Here is a 20,259-nt window from a genome sequence, read left to right on the forward strand (position 1 = left end):
AAGAATTTGGTCAACTTCAAACCAAATCTGGCCCCAGCGATCTTTCTCTTCCTCAGTTGCCACACAAGGGAAAGTGGGGAAGGAGCTTAGAATGCATTACCAGACACAACAGGGAGCTTTCTCGTGAGAACCAAGGTCATCTCTGCTGGCAACAAATAAGGTTGGTGAAAGAATACCTGAAGAGCCCACCTGTTAACCCAATTGGCCAATTGACACTTGGGGATGAGGTTACTTCCTAGTTTAATTATCCTGAAACCACGGGGAAGATTTAGAATTGGTTTTCCATTGAAGCTGTGCCGATATGTTGTACTCAATAAAGAAAACCTTTGAGAAGGAGCCAAGTCTCAGAGTTCTGGTTTGCTTGGGTTCATTAGTCAGAGCCTTGACAAACTGCTCATGCTTACTTCTAGAGTAATTGTTGAACCCTTCATGCACTTACATTGAACAAAGGTGCTTCATGGATTGCACAAGTGAATCTTTCTAAGGGATTTTGGGGGCAGTCTGTTTACCTCTAAAGGCGCCATGCAATGATACACCAGAGGCTGCATTTTACTGGATCTGGCTGAAGCCAGTGGAGTCATACCTACCCTATTAGGGGATACAGACAAGGGTGGCATCATCCTCTTCCCCCGTCATCCCATATACAATATTCACATACAGGCACCAACCCTTTTTACATACCGTATTTTTCAGAGTATAGGATGCACCTTTTCCCCCCCAAAAGAAGGTGAAAATCTGGGTGCATCTTATACACTGAATACAGCATTTTTGGCCTACTGAAACCCTACCCCTTTGCAAAAATGGACATGCAGAGGGTTTGGGAAGTTTGCAAAGTGCTCCTCGGGGCTGGGGAGGGTAAAAATGAGCAAAAAACAGGCCATTTTTTGCTAATTTTTGCCCCCCCCCAAGTCCGCAGGAGCACTCTACAAGCCTTCCAAAGCACTGCATGCCCCCCCTTTTTTTGCAAAAAAAAAAAAAAAGAGGCGTGCAGAGGGTTTGGGAGACCTGCAGAGTGCAAAAACTTTTTTAAAAAAAATTTCCTCTTCAAAATCATGGTGGATCTTATAGTTCAAAAAATACAGTACTTAAAATGCAGTCACATCTACTGCCTTCCCCATATTCTCTCTCACATACACATACACACATAATCATAAATCCAATTGTGATACCTTCTCTGCCTCATTATCTATACATAGTATCCAGAATGTCCTATATTATTAGAGAGATGAATTTTTGGACAATGGGCCCATAAGGTCAGTGGAGCAAATATGGATGTAAAGCCTTTCACCTTTGCTTTTGACACGTTTGCCTTTGTTTTCTTCATTCACGTGGAAGACGGAGGTTGAGTCTTTTTTCAGAGTCTTTGTAGTTGCTGCCTTGATACCAGCTTCCGCCTTGTTTCCTGTTCCTGGTAAAAGAATGGGAATAGGAATCATTAAGCGAATGCTGTGGCCATTAAGCAAATCCATTTTACCCAATGGGTGGGCTTTTTTTTGCCTGAAATTGGAAGTAACGGCTAGAAATTGGCACACAAAGTCAAAAATTGTGGTCATGTGACCTCAAGATGCTGCAAATGACTGTAAAGATGAGCTGGTTGCCAGCTTCTGAAAAGTTATCATGCAACCAGGGGGGCGCAGTTGTCATAACTTCAAAATTGGATCATAATTAGTTTTGGGGGGATTTGGTGTAACTTTGGTTGCTAAGCAACCAGCCGCAAGTTGAGGACAACCTGTACAGATATACAACTGGTTTTGTTTGTTTCCATTTGTTAAGTCCTACTCTTTATCATGTACTCTTTCATTTCAAGTTGCAATCTTCCTTTTGTTCATCCTCCTTACCCAAATAACAAAGTAGTTTTTCAGACAGAAAATGGTCCATGCATGAAAGATCTGAGCAATATCGCTATATAATCAAGTATAATTACAGTCATTAGTATGTATCAGGAAGAACAATAAACATTAAACAATATTTAATTGAAATCCTCTTCTATTATTAAAATTCTATGACATATGTGGTGCTGAAGACTATGACTCATGCCTTTGTCATCTTTCAGAAATCTGCAATTTGCTTCATGTGAAGTAACTCAGGAACTGCAGCTGGAAGAAACTGCCTGCTTGCTGAGCTGACTTAATCCTGCAAGTTCATTGCATGGGCTGAGGCTGTATAGATATGTGGCCCTCATTTCATTCAGTCAATCAGAATAGAGCTGGAAGGGATCTTGGAGGTCTTCTAGTCCAGCCCCCTGCTCAAGCAGGAGACCCTATACAATTTGAGACAAGTAGCTTTCCAGGCTCTTCTTAAAAACCTCCAATGATGAAGTACCCACAACCTCTGGAGGCAAGCTGTTCCACTGGCTAATTGTCCTCAATGTTAGGAAGTTTCTCCTTAATTCTAGGTTGCTTCTCTCTTTGATTTATTTCCATCTAGTGTTCCTTTTCTTGCCTTCTTTTTGCCTTATTTTGGAAAATAAGTTGGCAGCCCCTCAAATACTGGAGCCATGTCACCCCTAGTCCTTCTTTTCTCTAGACTAGCCATTCCCAGTTCCTGCATTCCAGATCTTTGTTCTTCATTCACTCCAGACCTTTTGCTTACCTTGCACAGCCTAACATGGAAAGAAAGCATTAGATGCCCACCCTGGAGGAAATTGGAGGACTGGGACTCCTGTTACAAAAGTAATCGCCTTCTTTTGGGCAGCTTTCAAGAAACATATTCCCTCCCCAAGGGCATCCAAGCAGAAAGGTCTTTGTAAGTTTAGCAATAGATTTTATGAACAATATTAGTCACTGTATTTATTAATCTCTTTTAATTTCATTTTTTTTACACGCTGTAATTTTATACACATAAGCCAATGGAGTCATGAGGGGGAAGTTGCATAGGATACAAATATAGCAATAGCATTTAGGGTTATATATTGTCCTATAGCACTACAGCACTGACTGGGCAATAATGTTTGCATATTGCCCCCAACTGTCTGGCTCCTCATTTTACCGACCTCAGAAAGATGGAAGGCTGAGTCAACCTTGAGGCCCTTCAGAATCAAACTCCAGGCTGTGGGCAGAATTTGCCTGCAACACAGCATTCTAACCACTGCACTACCAGGGCTCCTCATATGCTAAATAAAAAAACATTTAGGTGAAGGGAGAGAGGAAGTTACGCTTTTAGCTATGGAGGAGAAAAGTGATTGCTTGTTTTACATCTTCTTGTTGTTTGCTGTTATGGCTGTCTTTCCACCTTGTGTGGAATCTCATGCATATTCATGACATTAGATTTACAGAGGTCTTCCCATGTCATAATTTTTTCCACTACTTTCTATCTAACTAAACTTGCAGAGTAGTTACTTAGAAAGTGAATTCTGCAAAGTTAAAAATATTTTTTAACTTTAACCAGTTTTTAAAACATGCCCATTGAAAAGTCCACACATCCAAAGCACTAGAAAACCGAAACAAGCTTTTCATTCTGGCTATATCTATACTATAGGTAGCAGCCAGGGGTGGGTTGCTGCTAGTTTTGCTATCGGTTCGCAACCCGTGTGCGCGTGCAAGACCCGCACTGCACATTTGTGCACTGTTCGATGTAAATTGTTCTGCGCACATGGGAACCGGTTTGGGGGCATGGTAGTCCTGGGTCACTGCCAGTTCTGCGACCCAGGCCTGATTTTAGGGACGTGCAGTCAGGGGAGGCATGGGAGGCAGGCGCCCCTTGTGCCGCTGCTTCTTGGAATGCTGTACGCCGCTTGCTCGCCCAAGTCTCTCCGGCCGTCCTTCTGCCCTGACTCAGAGGCCACTGAGGGAGGAGGACCGAGCTAGGAGTCCCCCACCCCACCGTCCATGCCTCTCCAAGCTAGGTAAGAAGCGCTGCACCCTGCTCCTCTCCGGCCCCTCGCTTTCTCTTTAACCCCCTCAAACCGCCTTCGGGTCTGGCTCTGCTTACCCCGCTTTTGCTTCGACTTCGCCTTTTTGCAAAGGGGGAAGTGTGTGGCCGGGGGCGTGCATGTATGAGCGGACTGCCTAGCCCCGGGTTTCCCCTTCTTTCTCCCCCCCCCCACCAAAGCCACCCCCGAAGCCCCGACATGGGCGGCTGGGGCTGGCAGACATAGGGCGGCTTTTGCCTGCTTACCTAACCGGCCGTGAACCTCACTGCATGTCACTGCCTGACTTCCACTACCAGATCGGTCGAACCGGGCTGAACCGGCAGCAACCCACCTCTGGTAGCAGCTTATGGGTATGGTTTCCCAAAGACTTTTGGGGAATAGTTTTAGTCTACACCTGAAAACTATAGAAGTCTCCTGGAGGTGAAACCATATCCAAGCCAACCTGTCTGTGATCCATAAATGATCCTGAAATTCAAGCTTACCTTTACTTTTGACCTTCCTCCCTTTACTTTTGTCCAGTGAAGTAGCTTTGAGGAGCTTTCTTTTGGGCATTTTTGGTGGCTCTTCACTTACAGACTCCTCTTCTTCCTCCCACTCTTCCTCTTCCTCTTCCTCCTCCTCATCTTCATCTTCATCATCAGAATCCACTAAAAGTTTGAATAAGTAAAGATCAATAGATAGAAAATAGAAAAGGCAAAGGTTTCTAAGCAATTAAAAGGCGAAAACAAAAGTATTGCATACAGATAGATTCTGTTAGATCAGGGCTGTCTGGCACTTGGGAACTTTAAGACTTGTGGACTTATTGAGTTGAAGTCCACAAGTCTTAAAGTTTCCAAGTTTGGACAACCCTGTGTTAGATGTAGAGCTAATAATGTTCCTGTTTGGTTTTGGCAGTAGCTGTTGTTATAATGATGAAGGATTTGTTCACAGATCACTGCAATTTCACAATTACATTTATCTCATTTGTTACCTCTAGATGAGATGGGTAGCATATAAATCAAACAAACAAAGAAATAAAATTTTCATGATACTTTCACTCCATGTGTGCTACTGGATAGTTTAGGGGCAGAGATGTCCATACGATGTGGCCAAAAAACACATGTTCTTCACCTGGAAGGAACACATTTTTAGATGTGACTACATTACCCTGGTTGCCATTTTGATTTTTTTCACCATACCATGCAGGTGCCCTTGAGTGGGGAAATGCTATACTTTCAGGATTTTTCAGTTTCATCAGATTGGAGATTAAATCAATATTTTTTTTACATTAAAAAAAATCCAATCATGATGTTGGAAAAGTGCAGTTTCCATATTTGTGATGAGTTTTTAAAGGTAAATCTACAGGTAGGAAAAATATTTTTTGCCTGTACACCAATGGTTTACAAGCTTGCCTATGCAACAGCAACTTGAAAATTGTGGACTTCAACTCCCAGAATGATGTCCACTCCCACTGAAGCCCCATTCTCCATGCTCCACCTCCCTGCTGGCTGTGGGAGTTGAAGTCCATACATCTTAAAGTTGCCCATGTTAAGAAACACTGTTCTACAGAAAAGTCCTTACTTGTAACATAAGTGTCAGGAGCTGGTGGTATCTTACCATGTTTCTTTTTTGGTGTCTTGCTGATGCTGGAATGAGAAGAGGAGGTTTCCTTCTCTTTTCTGGGATCCTTAATTAATCTGGCGTATGTTACTTTCTCCTTCGGTTCTTGTGGCTTCTCCTTTTTAGTTTTTTTTACAGTTCTGACAACAGCTTAGGAAGAGACACTAGAGTCAAGACAGGCATTTGAGAAATGAAGGATGGGGTATAATACAGGTACAATGCTAGCAATGGGATGAATGGAATGGCTTTGGAAAAGCAGCAAATGCCTTGACTTTTGGGGTCACATCGGGTTTTTCTATGTTTTGCTTGGCCTGTGCTGATTATTGAGATAAAAATATGGTAATACCCACATTGCTACAAGATACTTTGAGTGCACCCTGGCTAATGTCTGTTTGCTGAATGGTAATAATATTGATTACAATGTGGTATCTGCAATCTTAGGAGGTGATCACTCTTAAGATCACATTTGATGGGAAAACAGCATTTTCTAACACATTCAGGATAGATTCTCATAAAATTAGGGGATCCAAAGTACCATACTAGCCACGGAAGGCCATTTCAGTCAAGATTTACCCATTGAAAATGCTCCTTCCTCTTTTGGGCAGCAAGTACCACTAGTCTTAGCTTTTTACTGGTAAAACTAGAAACATCTCTACTGGAGACAGTGTAAAATCATGGGTGTAGGGGAAAATTTATCCCCTCTTTACTCTTTAAATGGCCTCTTCCTTACTCTACATGGATTCAGATGGAACCTAATTCTGACGTGTGAATTTTCTTTTCTGCTATTGTTCCATCTTGATTGCAGGAAAAATGATTTCAGCAATAGAGTAGTAAATGTGTGGAACACCCTTCCTGATCCTGTTGTTAGTTCCTCTAACCTTTTACCTTAAGCTGTCTACCGTGGACCTTATGCATTTCTTAAGAGGTTCCTAAAGAGGCGTGCATAAGCGCACCAGCGTGTCTACCGTCCCCATTTATATGTACTCTTTTTATGTGTTTATGGCTATGTTTTGCTTATTTATATCCATTTATTTGTGCCATTTTTTCATGTTTTTTCATACTTGTTTCCTTGTTCTTGTTGACAAATGAACCTTGTTTCTTTTAGATGAGACAGTGGCCAATAGTTGGCTGAAAGTCCCATCTTTTCACCTACAAAATTTAAACGGTCTTTTCTCTAAATCCTTGAGTTTAAATTGATTTGATTTCTCTTCTGTGTTCCATTTTATATAATAATAATATGGCATAATAAGAATGAAAGAATTTAAACAATCAACAATTGTATACTTGTAAAGTTTTCATTTCATTTTTCATTTTCCTTTATTTGTATGCCGCCCTTTTCCCTGGGGGGACTCAGGGCGGCTCACAATTCAAAAAGGGAGGGGCGGAAAGAAAAACAGTATTCCAATATGGAAACAATACAACATATTAAAAGAGAGCACAACAGTCACACAATTCGGGTGGGGTTGGACTCTTAACCCCAGGCCAGCCGGGACAGCCAGATCTTCAAAGCGGCGCGGAAGGATTGGAGGGTGGTGAGGGTCCGAATCTCCACGGGGAGTTCGTTCCAGAGGATCGGAGCAGCCACCGAGAAGGCTCTCCTCTGGGTAGTTGCCAGTCTGCACTGGCTAGTAGATGGAATTCGGAGGAGGCCTAATCGATGCGATCGTATCGGTCTAGTTACTATCATGTCTATTCCACTGATGGTGTGATTGCTTCTTTTTCCTTTATGTACTAAACTTATATGCAGATCCTTTTTTCCAGCAGATACAATCAGGTGTTTATTGTTCTTCACAACAAATATAGTTGTTAGCTGATTAAATGAAATACCTTATGGAGAATCAACATGGTATAATGGCTATAGCTTTGGACTAGAACATAGAAGGCAAAGATTCAAGTCCACAGTTAGCCACAGAGGAGTCATTATGGTGAGAAGGGTTATGATGAGTATTACCTTGAGCTTCTTGAGGAAAGGTAGCATATAAACCTAGCATGCATAGTAAATAAATATTAATTAGTAAATTAAAAAAATTAAAATATTAGCAATCTTACTTTCATCTGTCAAGTGTTTTGATAGAAAGAGATATTTTTGTCTATGTACTAAAATTTCAGTTGTTCAGAAACCCAAGAGAAAGATGGAGATTACACCTCTGAGTATGGTCTAGCCATCTTTCTAAGGCAACACAGTGGCTCATGTGGACTCAGGGCATAGAGTCTGAAGATCATTGAAAGGTCAACAGTTCAGTAGTTTGAAACCCGAGAGTCCGAGCCATGTGATGGCAATGAGCTCCCATCAATTTGAACCAACTTCTGTCAACTTAGCAGTTTGAAAGCACACAAATGTAAGTAGATAAATAGGTACCACTTTGGTGGGAAAATTATATGGCTGTCAGGGTTCCAAGTCCTGTCAACCCTGAAGCTGACCTAACCGAAGCCATCTTGGAGCTGAGGGAGATGGCTTCAGTCAGGTCAGCTTCAGGGTTGACAATGGACATGAAATGAGTCATCTCAGGTATCTCCTGAGCAACAGTGATGTCCCCGGCAATCCTTTCAACTTGGAAGCACCTTGATAGGTGCTTCTGACATGAACATAATAGTAGTAGTACCCAACACCCTTCCCCCTATGCTTCTTGCCAGCATGACGACCTGAAAACTCAGTGATTCTATGCCCATCTGCTACCAAATAAGAAGATAACAGCACTGAGTCCTTTTCATGGACCAATATCTATATTTCTGGTATGACAATGAACATTTGCTCCTCTCCTTACTAGTAGCGGAAGTGTCATTGGCTTCTTCTGTAGAGCTTGATTTTTCCAGCTTTTTCACTCTGGATTTTTTAGGCTTTGCCTCCAGGGTAGTGTCTTTCAATTTCTTCCTCAGCTTCTGCTCCAGCAGATGGGTGACTGTAGAAACAGGTTTAAAAAAAAGTTGGAAATGCAGTATCTTAAGGATAAAATAGCCTCTACATTGAATTATGTGATTTACGCAACATGATAGTTATACTAAATAAGAATGCCATTAGTGTCCTCCTACAATCAAGTACTTCTGTTTAATAAATTGTTGAGTATCAACCACAAGATGAAGTTGTGATGACAGATATGGGCATTTATTGGAAATTCTACAGAATTTTTTTAAAATTACTTAATAATACTCAAAGAGAAAATACAGGCTTTTACAGTATGTGATATAGACCTCTGTAACTTGCAATGGATATCAAACATTCTACCTCTGGAATCTCTGCTTCAAAGCATCTGATAAAAGTATAAAGGAACGCTAAAGAACAGTATTCAAAGTAAAGGTTCAGAATACCAGAGATTGTGATAATGTGGGAACAAAGCTACACATAGAGAGTGGCAGAGGATAAGGACATCAACAAACAGATCATTCAACACCTAAACTGACCTTGCTACATTAGGATCCACAAAACTCTTTCTTCCTTCCTTCCTTCCTTCCTTCCTTCCTTCCTTCCTTCCTTCCCTTCCTTCCTTCCCTTCCTTCCTTTCCTTCCTTCCTTCCTTCCTTCCTTTCCTTCCTTCCCTTCCTTCCTTCCTTCCTTCCTTTCCTTCCTTCCTTTCCTTCCTTCCTTCCCTTCCTTTCCTTCCTTCCTTTCCTTCCTTCCTTTCCTTCCTTCCTTTCCTCCCTTCCTCCCTCCCTTCCACCAAAAGTTAAAAATCTGAAGATTCTATAAATCTTGCCTTATAGTGACAGTTTTCCTCCTGTTACCTCTGTGTTCTTAACTTCTGCCTTCAGTGTATTTATCTAGTCTATTCTGTTAAAAAATGCATGAGTATATTTATATTGCTCACAAAAAGCAAAAATAATGTTACATTTATCCTGAGAACATAATTTATAAATTGCTGATTTATGGTATTTGATCTGTAGTTTTTGACCTGTGCTGATGAGAACATATACAATGGCATGTGCTGGATGCTTCTGTTTTTGTTAATGTGTGTCCATTTGTGTCACACAAATGCAACCTATACTGGTTGCCTGAAAAAAGAAGGGAGATGTGAGGGATGAATCAAAACCTAAGAACAAACCAGTCTTTTATGATTGCACAGTGTGAAAAGATACCATAACTCAGGCCTATTTACAAGTGACAAATACCAGGAGGAGAAGTAAATGAGTAATTTCAGAGAGGTTTGCAGCCATGGGCATATTACAAAAAACAACAACAAAGCAGCCAATACATAAAACCAATCTACTACTGCCAATCCCACAAGTTAAAAGTCCAGGGTTGATGCCTCTAAAATTATGAGTTGGTGAAAAAGATTTCTTAAAATATAGTTACTGGTTTTTCAAAACATTTGAAATAAGCCACAATCACATTATCATGGTTTTCCTCCTAACCAACAAGGTTAGAAATTTAAGAAGAAGAAAAAGAGGAAGGAGAGGGGAATGGGAAGCAAAAGCAAATAAAAATAAGAAGAATGGTAATTAAAGCAATGCTAATAATAATTACTTTCAACTCAAGTTAAAAGTTTTTTTTTTAAAAATTAAATGATCAAATAAGAAGCTGTTATAACCCCAAATGATCTTGGGTCTCATTCCTTTCCGATTAAAAAGCAAAAAGAAAATGTGATGAAAATAGGGCTGTGACTATTTGCAGCCATTTAATTAATTAAGGCTGCAGGTATTTCTTTGCTGCCATCTAGTGGTCATCCAGATTTTTGGTAGCTGAGCTACACCTTGTGAAACCATCCTGTTATGAACAGTGATGAACAGGATAGAGCCAACTCCACCCATCTTTAATGAGCCTTCAATTATTTTGGGCTGCACAATTGTTAGCCCTATTTTGATGGCTAATGAAACCTATGGAGAAACTGTCTTATTCAGTTTCATAGTAAGTCATAATAAGTAATATGGGTTATATTTAGTCTCATTGTATCAGCTGGAATTTTGCCATAAACTAATGAATATGTATCATTCTTCAGATATATTGTGCAAAATACACGTGTGATGATATAGCACTGTATACAGCAATTTTCCAGGTAGTTTTGTGGGAAAATCTTATGATTACATAAATATCACAATGTATTCTAGTTACCTGCATTATCTCCATGACTTCTACTAAAAATTGCTACTTATTGGGTAGATTTGCCTCGTATTACTGAACTTCACTACATTAAAATGGATTTGATTCAGTGTGTTGTAAGATCTCAGCCATTGTCTTAATATGATGTGTAAACCAAGACATCATATTAACTCATAATATGGTTTCTTTTGTTGGTTGGTTCGGGCATAACTTGTTATGTGACCTCAATTGTGTTTGATAATCTGATTTACATAAAATTGTATGAAAGGTAGCTTTGTGGAAACTCAGTATGTATCCTAGAAGTAAAATCCACCCAGCACAGAAGAATACATGTGTGAATCAGTGTCTGTTTCAAATAGGAAGCTCAAGGCCTCAGTTCAATTATTGGAAGCCAGGACAAAATTAGTTGAAGAGACTATATTTGTAAACTATTTGCACTATCTCAGCAGACTGAAATAAAGATATGAAATGTGGCACAGAAAAGGAGGAATGATTTGTCTCAGATATGGCAAAAATACTTCGTAATTATTTGATGGACAGCTCTTATTAAGGATCGTTATATAACACCAATGAGGACTGAGATGTTATCTTTGACATGTAAGTTAGATAATGCCTTTCTTTCATTGTCAGGGGATTTTCAGCATTTGATAAACAGTACAGTAAATAAAGTTTGTAACATTTTTCTAGGCAATGTCTATTACAACGGCAAGAATTCTGACTTTGCTTTAAGCTGCAGTTTTGTGCATCTTCTACCAGATCTGCCTCTGTGTAAATATGTTTAGAATTGCACTGAAAACCTTCCACCATGGTTTCTAAGGATGCATATCCAATCCCTGTATTTGGAGTCACTATCTGATGTTCTGTGTTTGCTGTCTGACAGAATTTGACAGTCAAGTCTCCATAGAAACCAAGAAATATAATGTTTATGGGGTTTTTTTCCCTTGCACCAATAACTTTAAAAGCACATAGGCATGTGAGAAGAAGCTGTAGCAATGCAGAAATATCTGGAGCATCCTTTATCTGAATGGCATTAATATCTAGAGAGTGCTAATATGAAAGCATGGTAGGAAATCTTAACTTATTGCTACCATTTTCAACACTATCATGCTTGCTCGAATTTGACTGACAGTGTTCATACAACATAATCTCATTATTAGAGTCACTGACTTATAAACAAATGAAGACAGCAAAGCCTAGAAAATTCCATTCCATAACCAAAGTTTAAAGATAGCAATGATCCTTCAAACAACTTACCAGTCAGAGTTTCAATTGTTAGCAAAGAAAGAAAGAAACAAAAAGTTGTTTATTAAGCTGGTCAAATAAGGATTTCACTAGCAGGGAGACAGAACATTGCAACTCAGCCTAACAGGGGTCCTCAAATTGGCAACTTTAAGACTTGTGGAGTTCAACTCCCAGAATTCTCCATCCAGCTCGGTTTGAAGACCTGATTGTTAGAGAAAACACAATGGCTTCATTTGCTTATGTCATGGCAAGACCAGATGTTATTTCTCTCCAATTGCAGTGACATCCTTTTCAACAAGCCAGTACAAATTTGGGGATATTTCTCAGCTTTTTTTTATTGCTTTGTAGCTACAACATACACAACTCCTGAAACATTATTTCTTCTTGAAAGTGGCTATGGAAGGACTCCAGGTACAGCAACACATTCCTTAGGTCTGTTGTGGGGAGAGGGTGTGCATTTCTTTATAGGACAAAGTTGAGGTGGTTACCTTACTTTTGCTTTCAAATGATGAGGCTAAACGACTTGAGTATTTGCAAACTATAGAAAAGCAAGACTTTTAGACAAGGACAGGTTTACAAGGTCTTTGATAAATAAGAAAGCAGGCAGGCAATGTTGTCTTATGTAGTTGCATACCTAATTATGTGCCTTCCAAGCTGTGATGTGCAATTTTAAAATTAAGGTGGGAAAGCACATTTTGGGCTGGATTTGGATGTTTTAGAGACATGAGGTGCTGCAGTTGCTATCAGACTTGTTGCAGGACCCATATACCTTCCTTTATTATACAATGGTAATGGCATAAGGCTGCAGCATATGTATGATCAGATATGAATACACACATTCATTCATTCATTCATTCACTCATTCACTCACACACACACACACACACAAACATACAAAGTTAGTTGATCTGAACCATTGGCTGCATTTATTTGGAGAATATAAAAAGACTGTTTACAATTATCCTGGACATTATGCAGGAGTTCAGATAAATGGGAGATTAGAACTCTGTGTTTCGTTGAAAGATGGAGAGAAGATTTGATGTGGTGGACTGTATAATTTTAAAAATAGGGAATAACTATTTCTTGCATCACAGCAAAATCTTCTACAATCTATATGAAACATCACAGACTTTGATGATATAAGCTTTATGGCTTCAAGGCCAAATCTTTACCCCATCTACCTTCATCTTCTTTTTATAGCATCTTATTTTTTGAAGAGATATGAAGGTTTCAAAAGTTTACATTGATTGTGCCCTTTAGGTGGGTCACTGCAGGGTTATTATGTGTTAAACGGGATTGTGAGACTATACAAGCTGCTCTCAAACACCACAGCACAATTCCTCTGAGATTGAGGTCACTCAGAAAGACTTCACAGAGGAAGCAGATGGATCAAGATTACCTTACAGTCAATCCCATTAGTCATAAACTATAATTAATTGTGACTGATCAAATGCAGGTCATGCAGTTGAGAAATATGCTTGAAAAATGGTGCTAGTGCAGACTCTGCAAATAAGGGGTTGGTGATGTGAATGATGCCTGCAATCTTCTTTTATGAGATTAGTTTGTTCAGATTAGCAATCTCAACCTTCTGTCTATGCAGAGAGACAGAAGGTATCTTATCTAATTAAGGCAAGATGTTGCAATAATGTAGTATGATAAACAGGGATTAACTGTGGGGGTTGTGCCCACCTATCCATAAAAATATGTATGTACATGAGAAGGACAGTGATCTCAGCATAAAGCTGTGAGTTATGGAACAACCTTACACAAGTGCCTGCTGAAGGAAGGGTGGGATTGAAGTGCAAATGCAAATCATTGAATAATGATTAGGATGTAGTTATTGGCCATTTCAACACTAATGATGTTAAAACCTGTTTATTACCTAGGTATCCAGCCAGGCTGATGATTGAATGACATTTTAAGATGTGATATTTTACAGGTGTGAAAATCAACGTTCTAATTGCAGGAGCTACGTAATGTGTAAGCAGAGAAATTCAAAATAATATGGACTCTACACTGTAGAGACATATGTGGTTTGTGAGGCATATGTGAACAATCAAACTAAAGGTTGGATAGGAAAATGTTTCTTACCTGTTTATTAGGTTTCTGAGGTGCAGATTCCTCATTCGCACTAGTGAAGGGGGAATAAAGAAAAGACCATTAGGGATTGGGAAGGTCTACTTTAAACTGGAAGCTAAAATGTTTATGGAACAAACCTGGGCCATCACACCCTCCATGAAATAGAAGTCAACTTGATTCCTATAGTTCAGGGCTATCAAACGCCCCACCGGCAGGCTGGATGCGTCACATGTTGGCCACACCAGTGCCCAGTTTAGCAAAGGTGGGGGGAGTCCTGATACGTCACAGGACGCCGCCATGACATGAGTTTGACACCCCTGGTATAGTTGATGTCCCTTGTTCTTGGGGTTTTATTTCAAATCCTCAGTCTTAGCCTACAATCCTAACTCTTTTGTTATTCTGTTTATTTATTAAATTTATATAAATGCCTATCTCACTTGAATGTGACTCTGAGTGGCATATACCTTGAAAGCTTTAAGAATATACCGTATTAGATGTCTATTTGTTCTGCTTCCAAACCCACATGCTATGATCAAATAATATAAAACATGAGGATTAAAGGTGAAACATAAATGTGCCAGCAGATGGCAGTGCAGACATTAGTAATACAGCACATATGCTGTTCATGCATTCATGCAATGGGAGATTTTGTTGCTAGCAGGTGAAAGTATAGACAGGCAATCCTATGGTGGAATAAATCCTCAATTTGTTACATCTGTACCATGCTTCTTAGTCCTTCTCTTTTCTATGACACTGATTCCAATCCATGTTCTTCATCCTTGATGTAAGATGTGCCAGAATGAATAAATCCATGTGGAACACTGATATTACCACCATTCTTAAATGTTAAATTGAACCTTCCATGTCTGATCAACTCTAGCTAGCATTAGCATATAAGTATCAGACAAACAAGATATTGTATATTGCTGGTCATCTTACATAGTTTGGATGCAAGATACGGAAAAATTACTTTCCTCCACACAGTCTTTTTCTGGATTGCAAACAACTAAGATCTCTTTGTTGCCACCTGTTGGCTATTCGGATCTATACAGATCATTCTCTGCTCTTCCTCAGAAGCCTTGATCGGCATACTATATATCCATGAGGGAGAACCACAGTTGGCACGGCGAACCATATTTGCTGGCATGCAAGTTGACAGCGCTGGCAGGTGCTGATTTTCGGCCTTCAGGAGGACCAGGGGAGACTGTTTTCACCCTTCCCAGGCTTCAGGAAAGCCTCCAGAGCCTGGAGAGGGCGAAAAACTGGCCCAATGGGCCAACTGAAAGTTCATAAATGATCCATTTCTGGCTTCTGGAGGGTCTCTGGGGGGCAGGGAGGCCGTTTTTGCCCTACCCAGGCTTCAGGAAAGCCTCGGAGCCTGGGGGGAGTAAAAATTCTCCCCCCACATGGGGGGTCACACACGCATGCACAGGTGGGTGGGGTGCATTCCATTGTGGGTGTGGGCACATGCAAGGGGGTGATGGCACATGCGCGGGGGCAATGTCCCACCCGCACACAATTTTGACACGCCTTTACAAAAAGGTTCGCCATCACTGCTATATATCAATAGATATATATTTGGTGGGGCAAAAAACCTCTTGGCTATCTTATTCCAACTTTGCAATCTTCTACCCAAGAGGCAGACTCTTCACTGATCAATGACAGTTAGTTTCTGAACAATGGCATAATGCAATTTGTAAGGCCAGAAATTGTCTTGGCTCCAGGCTTGATATTTAAGTGGATCATAACTGGTTTCTGTTTTATTTTTTAAAGTTAAGTTTCCCTAAATATAATTAAGACTGTTCTCCACTGTTGAAGGATACTCTACAGGGACTAATGGATTTGAATTACCTAATGGCAGTTTTGGAATGAATATTAGAAAAAAAATCTACCAATTAAACGAATTTCACTGTTGAACTGATAATCCAGAAACATGATGGGATTGAATTTATACAGGCAAAGAGTGGCTAGCCAGCCCTCTGTCAGGGATATGTGTCCAACTCTCTGATTCTATTTTGTTTTTATAGGTGATCCTGGTAGTCTCTTTGCTGATTATCTTACATTGCTGATCTGTGAAAGATAATTTAAATAATATTTAAGTTGCCCTGAATGGTTCTTTGCAAGCAGCAGGAAAGGATATAAACAAGCCGTTGCAACTCACAGGTTGCCAATGCTATTGAAGATTCATGGGTATTTTAGTCATAACAGGAGCCAGATAGGAGAAGAGTTATATCATTAAATTTAGAGAGAATGTGGAAGGAGATTTATTGTAGAAGAAAGAGGAAATGGCCTTGAAGGACAGGAGGAAGAGCCACTATTAAGGCAATGGTTGGATAAATGGGGCTTCAACTCAGGCCATGAAAATAAGGTGAGAAAACATCCTAGACAATCCCCTCCCTAGTTCACCCAAAGATAAAGGGATGGAAGGGAGAAGCTTCCAGACTTTTACAATAAAAGTAGTTCTGACCTACCATATTTCCTGGAAAATAAGACAGGGTCTTATTTTCTTTTGGCCCCTGAAATAAGCACTTGGCCTTAGTTTTGGGGAGGTCTCATTATTTTTGAGGTGCAGGAGGCAGCGAGCATGGTCACCTCATGGCGGCTGCTGTGTTGCAATATTTTTGAGGAGGGCTTATTTTAGTGCATGCGCTCAAAAGCCCGATTGGACATATTATCTGGAGAAGTCTTATTTTCAGGGAAACAGTGCAGAGGTGAGTTCCTACTGGTTCAAACCGGTTCGGCTGAACAGGTAGTGGTTTGCTGGCCTAGGTCACCAGAACTGGCAGCGACCCAGGTCTGCCATGCTTCCAAACCAGTTCCCCGGTCAGCATGGCAGGTTTTTTCCCCCATTTTTTAATGTTCTGCTCATGCACAGACCTATTTATGGGCAACTATGCATTCACCGAACCGGCAGTAATGTCAACAGCAACCACCCCTGAAACAGGGTATATAACTTTGGTTTCTTAGCCTGGACTGTTTTATATGGCTGGTGTATATGGCATTATCGTAAATATATGATATTTATGAGAATGCCATATTAAGTAGAGGTCAGTATACTTATGTTCAAGACCAAAAATTACAATAATTACAACTCAAGGCATCTTGTTCACTGGGGCGGCAACATATATTAGAAAAGCTATAGTTTTCTAGATGGTAAAATCTGCAGTTTTGTCTAGCATTTATGAAATGCATTTGAATGGTCCAGCTAAATTTGCATCCAATAGAAACTTACAATAATACCAAACCAGCAAGTTAGGTGAGTAATTCCATATTGCAAATGGATGCAAACTGAGAGACCCTATCTGCTGAATTCATAATAGAGATGGGACTCCAACCAGTAATCTTGTAACCAGGGAAGGATTTCTTCTGTTTTAATCCAGCGTTTCTAAATTGGTACTCCTGAGATATGTTAAAGTACAATTCCCACCCCTGCCTGTCATCAAATAATGATAAGACTGATATTCAAAACATTTTGAAGAATGGATCACGGGCATAACAAGAAGCAAAACCTGCCTCTTTACACTAGGCCAAACTATCTCAGTTGGCCATGGCTGTAGTAAACCAGTAGTTTTAAAACTGTGTACATATCAATTTGGCCTGAAGTTGTTGGGTTTTTTTCTCCTTGGAGTATATGGAAGTTTAATAATAGATAAGTGAAGTGATCTTTAAGTACCGACAAATGCATGCCATTCTAACCCCTCTTTTGCTCTCTATAGGTCACAACATCCAAGGACCTAATTTAAAACAAATCCTGTTCTCATTTTTTTAAATGGGAGCAAAACATCACAAGACAGCCAAATCCTCTCAGATAATTAATTTTTTTCTTAAGAATGTATTTAAGTGCTCACAACATTGAATGAAATTGTACCACTATTGATCTTTACTATAATCAATGGAAGATAAAAATAGAGTCGATCAAACTGCCTGTCTAGGGAATAGTACTGAGATCAGGCAGTTAAATGGTTGATGTGAAAGAGCAAACTTTCAGCTTAGAGATTGGAAAACTAAACTAGTTTTTCACTCATTTCTCTCACTCCCGTTCTTATTTTGTACTAGAAGAACCCCAAGGGAAACCATTTGGAGCAAAGATATTATTTATTGTAAATATAATATAGTTGATAATGTTGAAAATTTCTGACATTTTCATAGTCCCAAAGGTTCTTTTTTTAAGAGGAAACTGGACTTTCTTGTTTTTCTTGGAAGACATTTCGCTTCTCATCCAAGAGCTGAAGAAGCTTCTTGGATGAGAAGCGAAAAGTCTTCAACTCCCCCTCCCTCCCAAAAGTCTAGTTGCCCCTGGAAAAAACACTTTTTGGGCAACTATGACTTGGATGACTGAGAATCTCTATAGACCTTTTCATAAATGCATCCTTAAGAGCTTCCTATTATTTAAATCACAAGAGATGTTGAGAAGGACTTCAGGTCCAGGTCCATCAAGACTCTTAGGACTCACTGGCTAGCTTGATTACTGCCCTCCCCCGATTCTCCCCCCCCCCATTGGCCTTGACTATTTATTTTCCTTCCTGAGCATACAAGCAACAATAAGACAGATTTTCCCTTTCCTTGCCACATTCCTTCTAGATGAAGGAGATAAGCAAATTTATAGTAGTCATAAAGATGAAGAGAAAATTCACCCAGAGATGGTGAGTCAATTGAAACCAAAATCTTACCACATTCCAAAACTGGAGGCAGCGCTGAAAGACCCAATAAAATAATCTACTTTCACTTCCAATCTAGATTGCCAATGTCATGCCAAAGATAGTCTATCTTTCCTTAAGAAGAATATACAGCGACTTACCCTTCGGATGCCCATACTTCACGGAGGATGTCTGACTGAAGGGGCATTGTAAAGTATGTAGAACCACTAATTCAAAGAGGAAAAAACTTGGTCTTGGAGTGAACTGCCACCTTTTTTGCAGTTGTATGGGAAGAATGCAACTTGTTGTCCAGTGCCAGCATAAATAAAGCAACTTTCTGTGGGATGTAGGACTTCAATGTCTTGTATATCAAGCCAAAGACTTCATTGCCTCCATCTTGTGGGTATTCCTCTTTTGATTTTCTTAATATCCTAGTATCACATGTTGATTAACCTTCAAAGCCTGAACATAATTCATTGATTCAAATCATTGATTCAAAAATATTCTGAAGCCGTATAAAACATCAGCCCAGGATTCTTCAGCTAACTAGCGGAGATGTTGGTGGAAAGATAGTGAAGAAAATGAACTGGAAAGCTAGGGAGATTATGCTTATTCCTTCAAATTACCTAATAGGATTTCAGGGGCTGATGGACTGGCACTAGACAAATGGGACATCTGTCGCTGCAATTTATTTAAACAGGGCCAAGAGAAGATTATCGTAGCTTTGTAAGATTGTCTGTACTACCCCTGTCAAATAATGCAATAATGCAAGTGGTGCTTTTGTGCAATTATCCACACTAGTGTTGCAGCCTAGAATATTTGTTTCACTAAAATCTCACTGGTAAATGTCTTTGGATCATAGTGGCACTGATAGCTCCATAAACTCTAACTCAAAATTAGCAATCACAATTAGCAATGCACAAGATCCACACTCAACAAAAAATAAGATAGGAAGGGTCACTGATTATTCATAGAAGATCTCCTTTGCTCACCAGAGAACCTATATAAAACACCATGATAGGCTAGGAAAACTGGTTCTGTATTCCAAAACTCTGGGTTTTCGTTGGATGAAGTTAAGAGTTTAATAAGCAGTCATCTGGACTTTTGCAGCCCACATCCAATAAATCTATTTTTCTGTTTCTGATTCCCTTTCTTCTAATTTGCCAGCTTTATCACTTCTCCAGCTGTCTGAGATAAAAATAGACTATGAAGCATTTCTGAAATAAATAACCAATGCTCTGATCTGGTCAAAAGATATGATATAATATATTGCAGACCCCATCAAGTTGAAGAACTCTTTCTGGTAGAGTCTAGGAAGAGAGCTTTCTCTGCCATTGCTCCCATCCTGTGGAATATATCTTCACCCAGAAATTAGGCAGGCCCCCACTTTCCTGGCCTTATGAAAGGGAGTCAAAAAATGGCTTTGTGGCACTGCATGAGGAGCCCAGAGGAGCATACAGCCATGGGGCTGGTTAGTCCTCTGAAAGCCCTCCTTTCACTTTTAACTAATTAAAACTAATTTTAACAGTGTTTCATCATCCTTGCCTCCTAAATGTTTTAAATTTTGTATACTTCTTTTATATTTTAACATGTTCTTGCGCACTATGGTGAGTCCCTCTCTGAGGGAGATAGGTGGTTCAAATATGTGAAAATAGAGTAAGTCCATTGTTTGGATGAGATGCTTTCCCAGGATCATCATGAACGGAGCATCCTTTATATGGAAGTTCGGCTGCAAATTCTCTTCCTCAAGAAAAGCCCTGCTTGTGAACAGAGATGATGTGAATGATACAATTACATGA

At 39.8% G+C, this 20,259-nt stretch overlaps 1 protein-coding gene and 1 long non-coding RNA gene across 2 annotated transcripts in view; both read right to left on the reverse strand.

Annotated features, from left to right (window-relative positions):
• TULP1 (TUB like protein 1) overlaps positions 1–6,347 on the reverse strand; it is a 42,370-nt gene extending 36,023 nt beyond the window's left edge. Inside the window, exons 1-3 of the mRNA XM_087719899.1 lie at positions 5,468–6,347; positions 4,354–4,518; positions 1,289–1,408 (exon numbers count right to left, since the gene is read on the reverse strand). Of these exons, the coding sequence (XP_087576025.1) occupies positions 1,289–1,408; positions 4,354–4,423 (190 nt within the window). The 5' untranslated portion in view covers positions 4,424–4,518; positions 5,468–6,347. The remainder of the gene's footprint in view (positions 1–1,288; positions 1,409–4,353; positions 4,519–5,467) is intronic.
• Positions 6,348–6,841: 494 nt separating this feature from the next.
• On the reverse strand, positions 6,842–19,021 carry LOC148044632 (uncharacterized). Its single transcript, XR_015697300.1, has 3 exons — positions 18,622–19,021; positions 13,836–13,875; positions 6,842–8,350 (listed from the first exon to the last, which is right to left on the reverse strand). It is a non-coding gene; the product is annotated as an uncharacterized LOC148044632 (long non-coding RNA).
• Positions 19,022–20,259: the final 1,238 nt, after the last annotated feature.

This window comes from Thamnophis sirtalis, unplaced genomic scaffold (genome assembly GCF_051295495.1).
Source record: "Thamnophis sirtalis isolate CommonGarterSnake01/CBP01778 unplaced genomic scaffold, rThaSir2_p1.2 scaffold_7, whole genome shotgun sequence".
Lineage (NCBI taxonomy): Eukaryota > Metazoa > Chordata > Lepidosauria > Squamata > Natricidae > Thamnophis > Thamnophis sirtalis.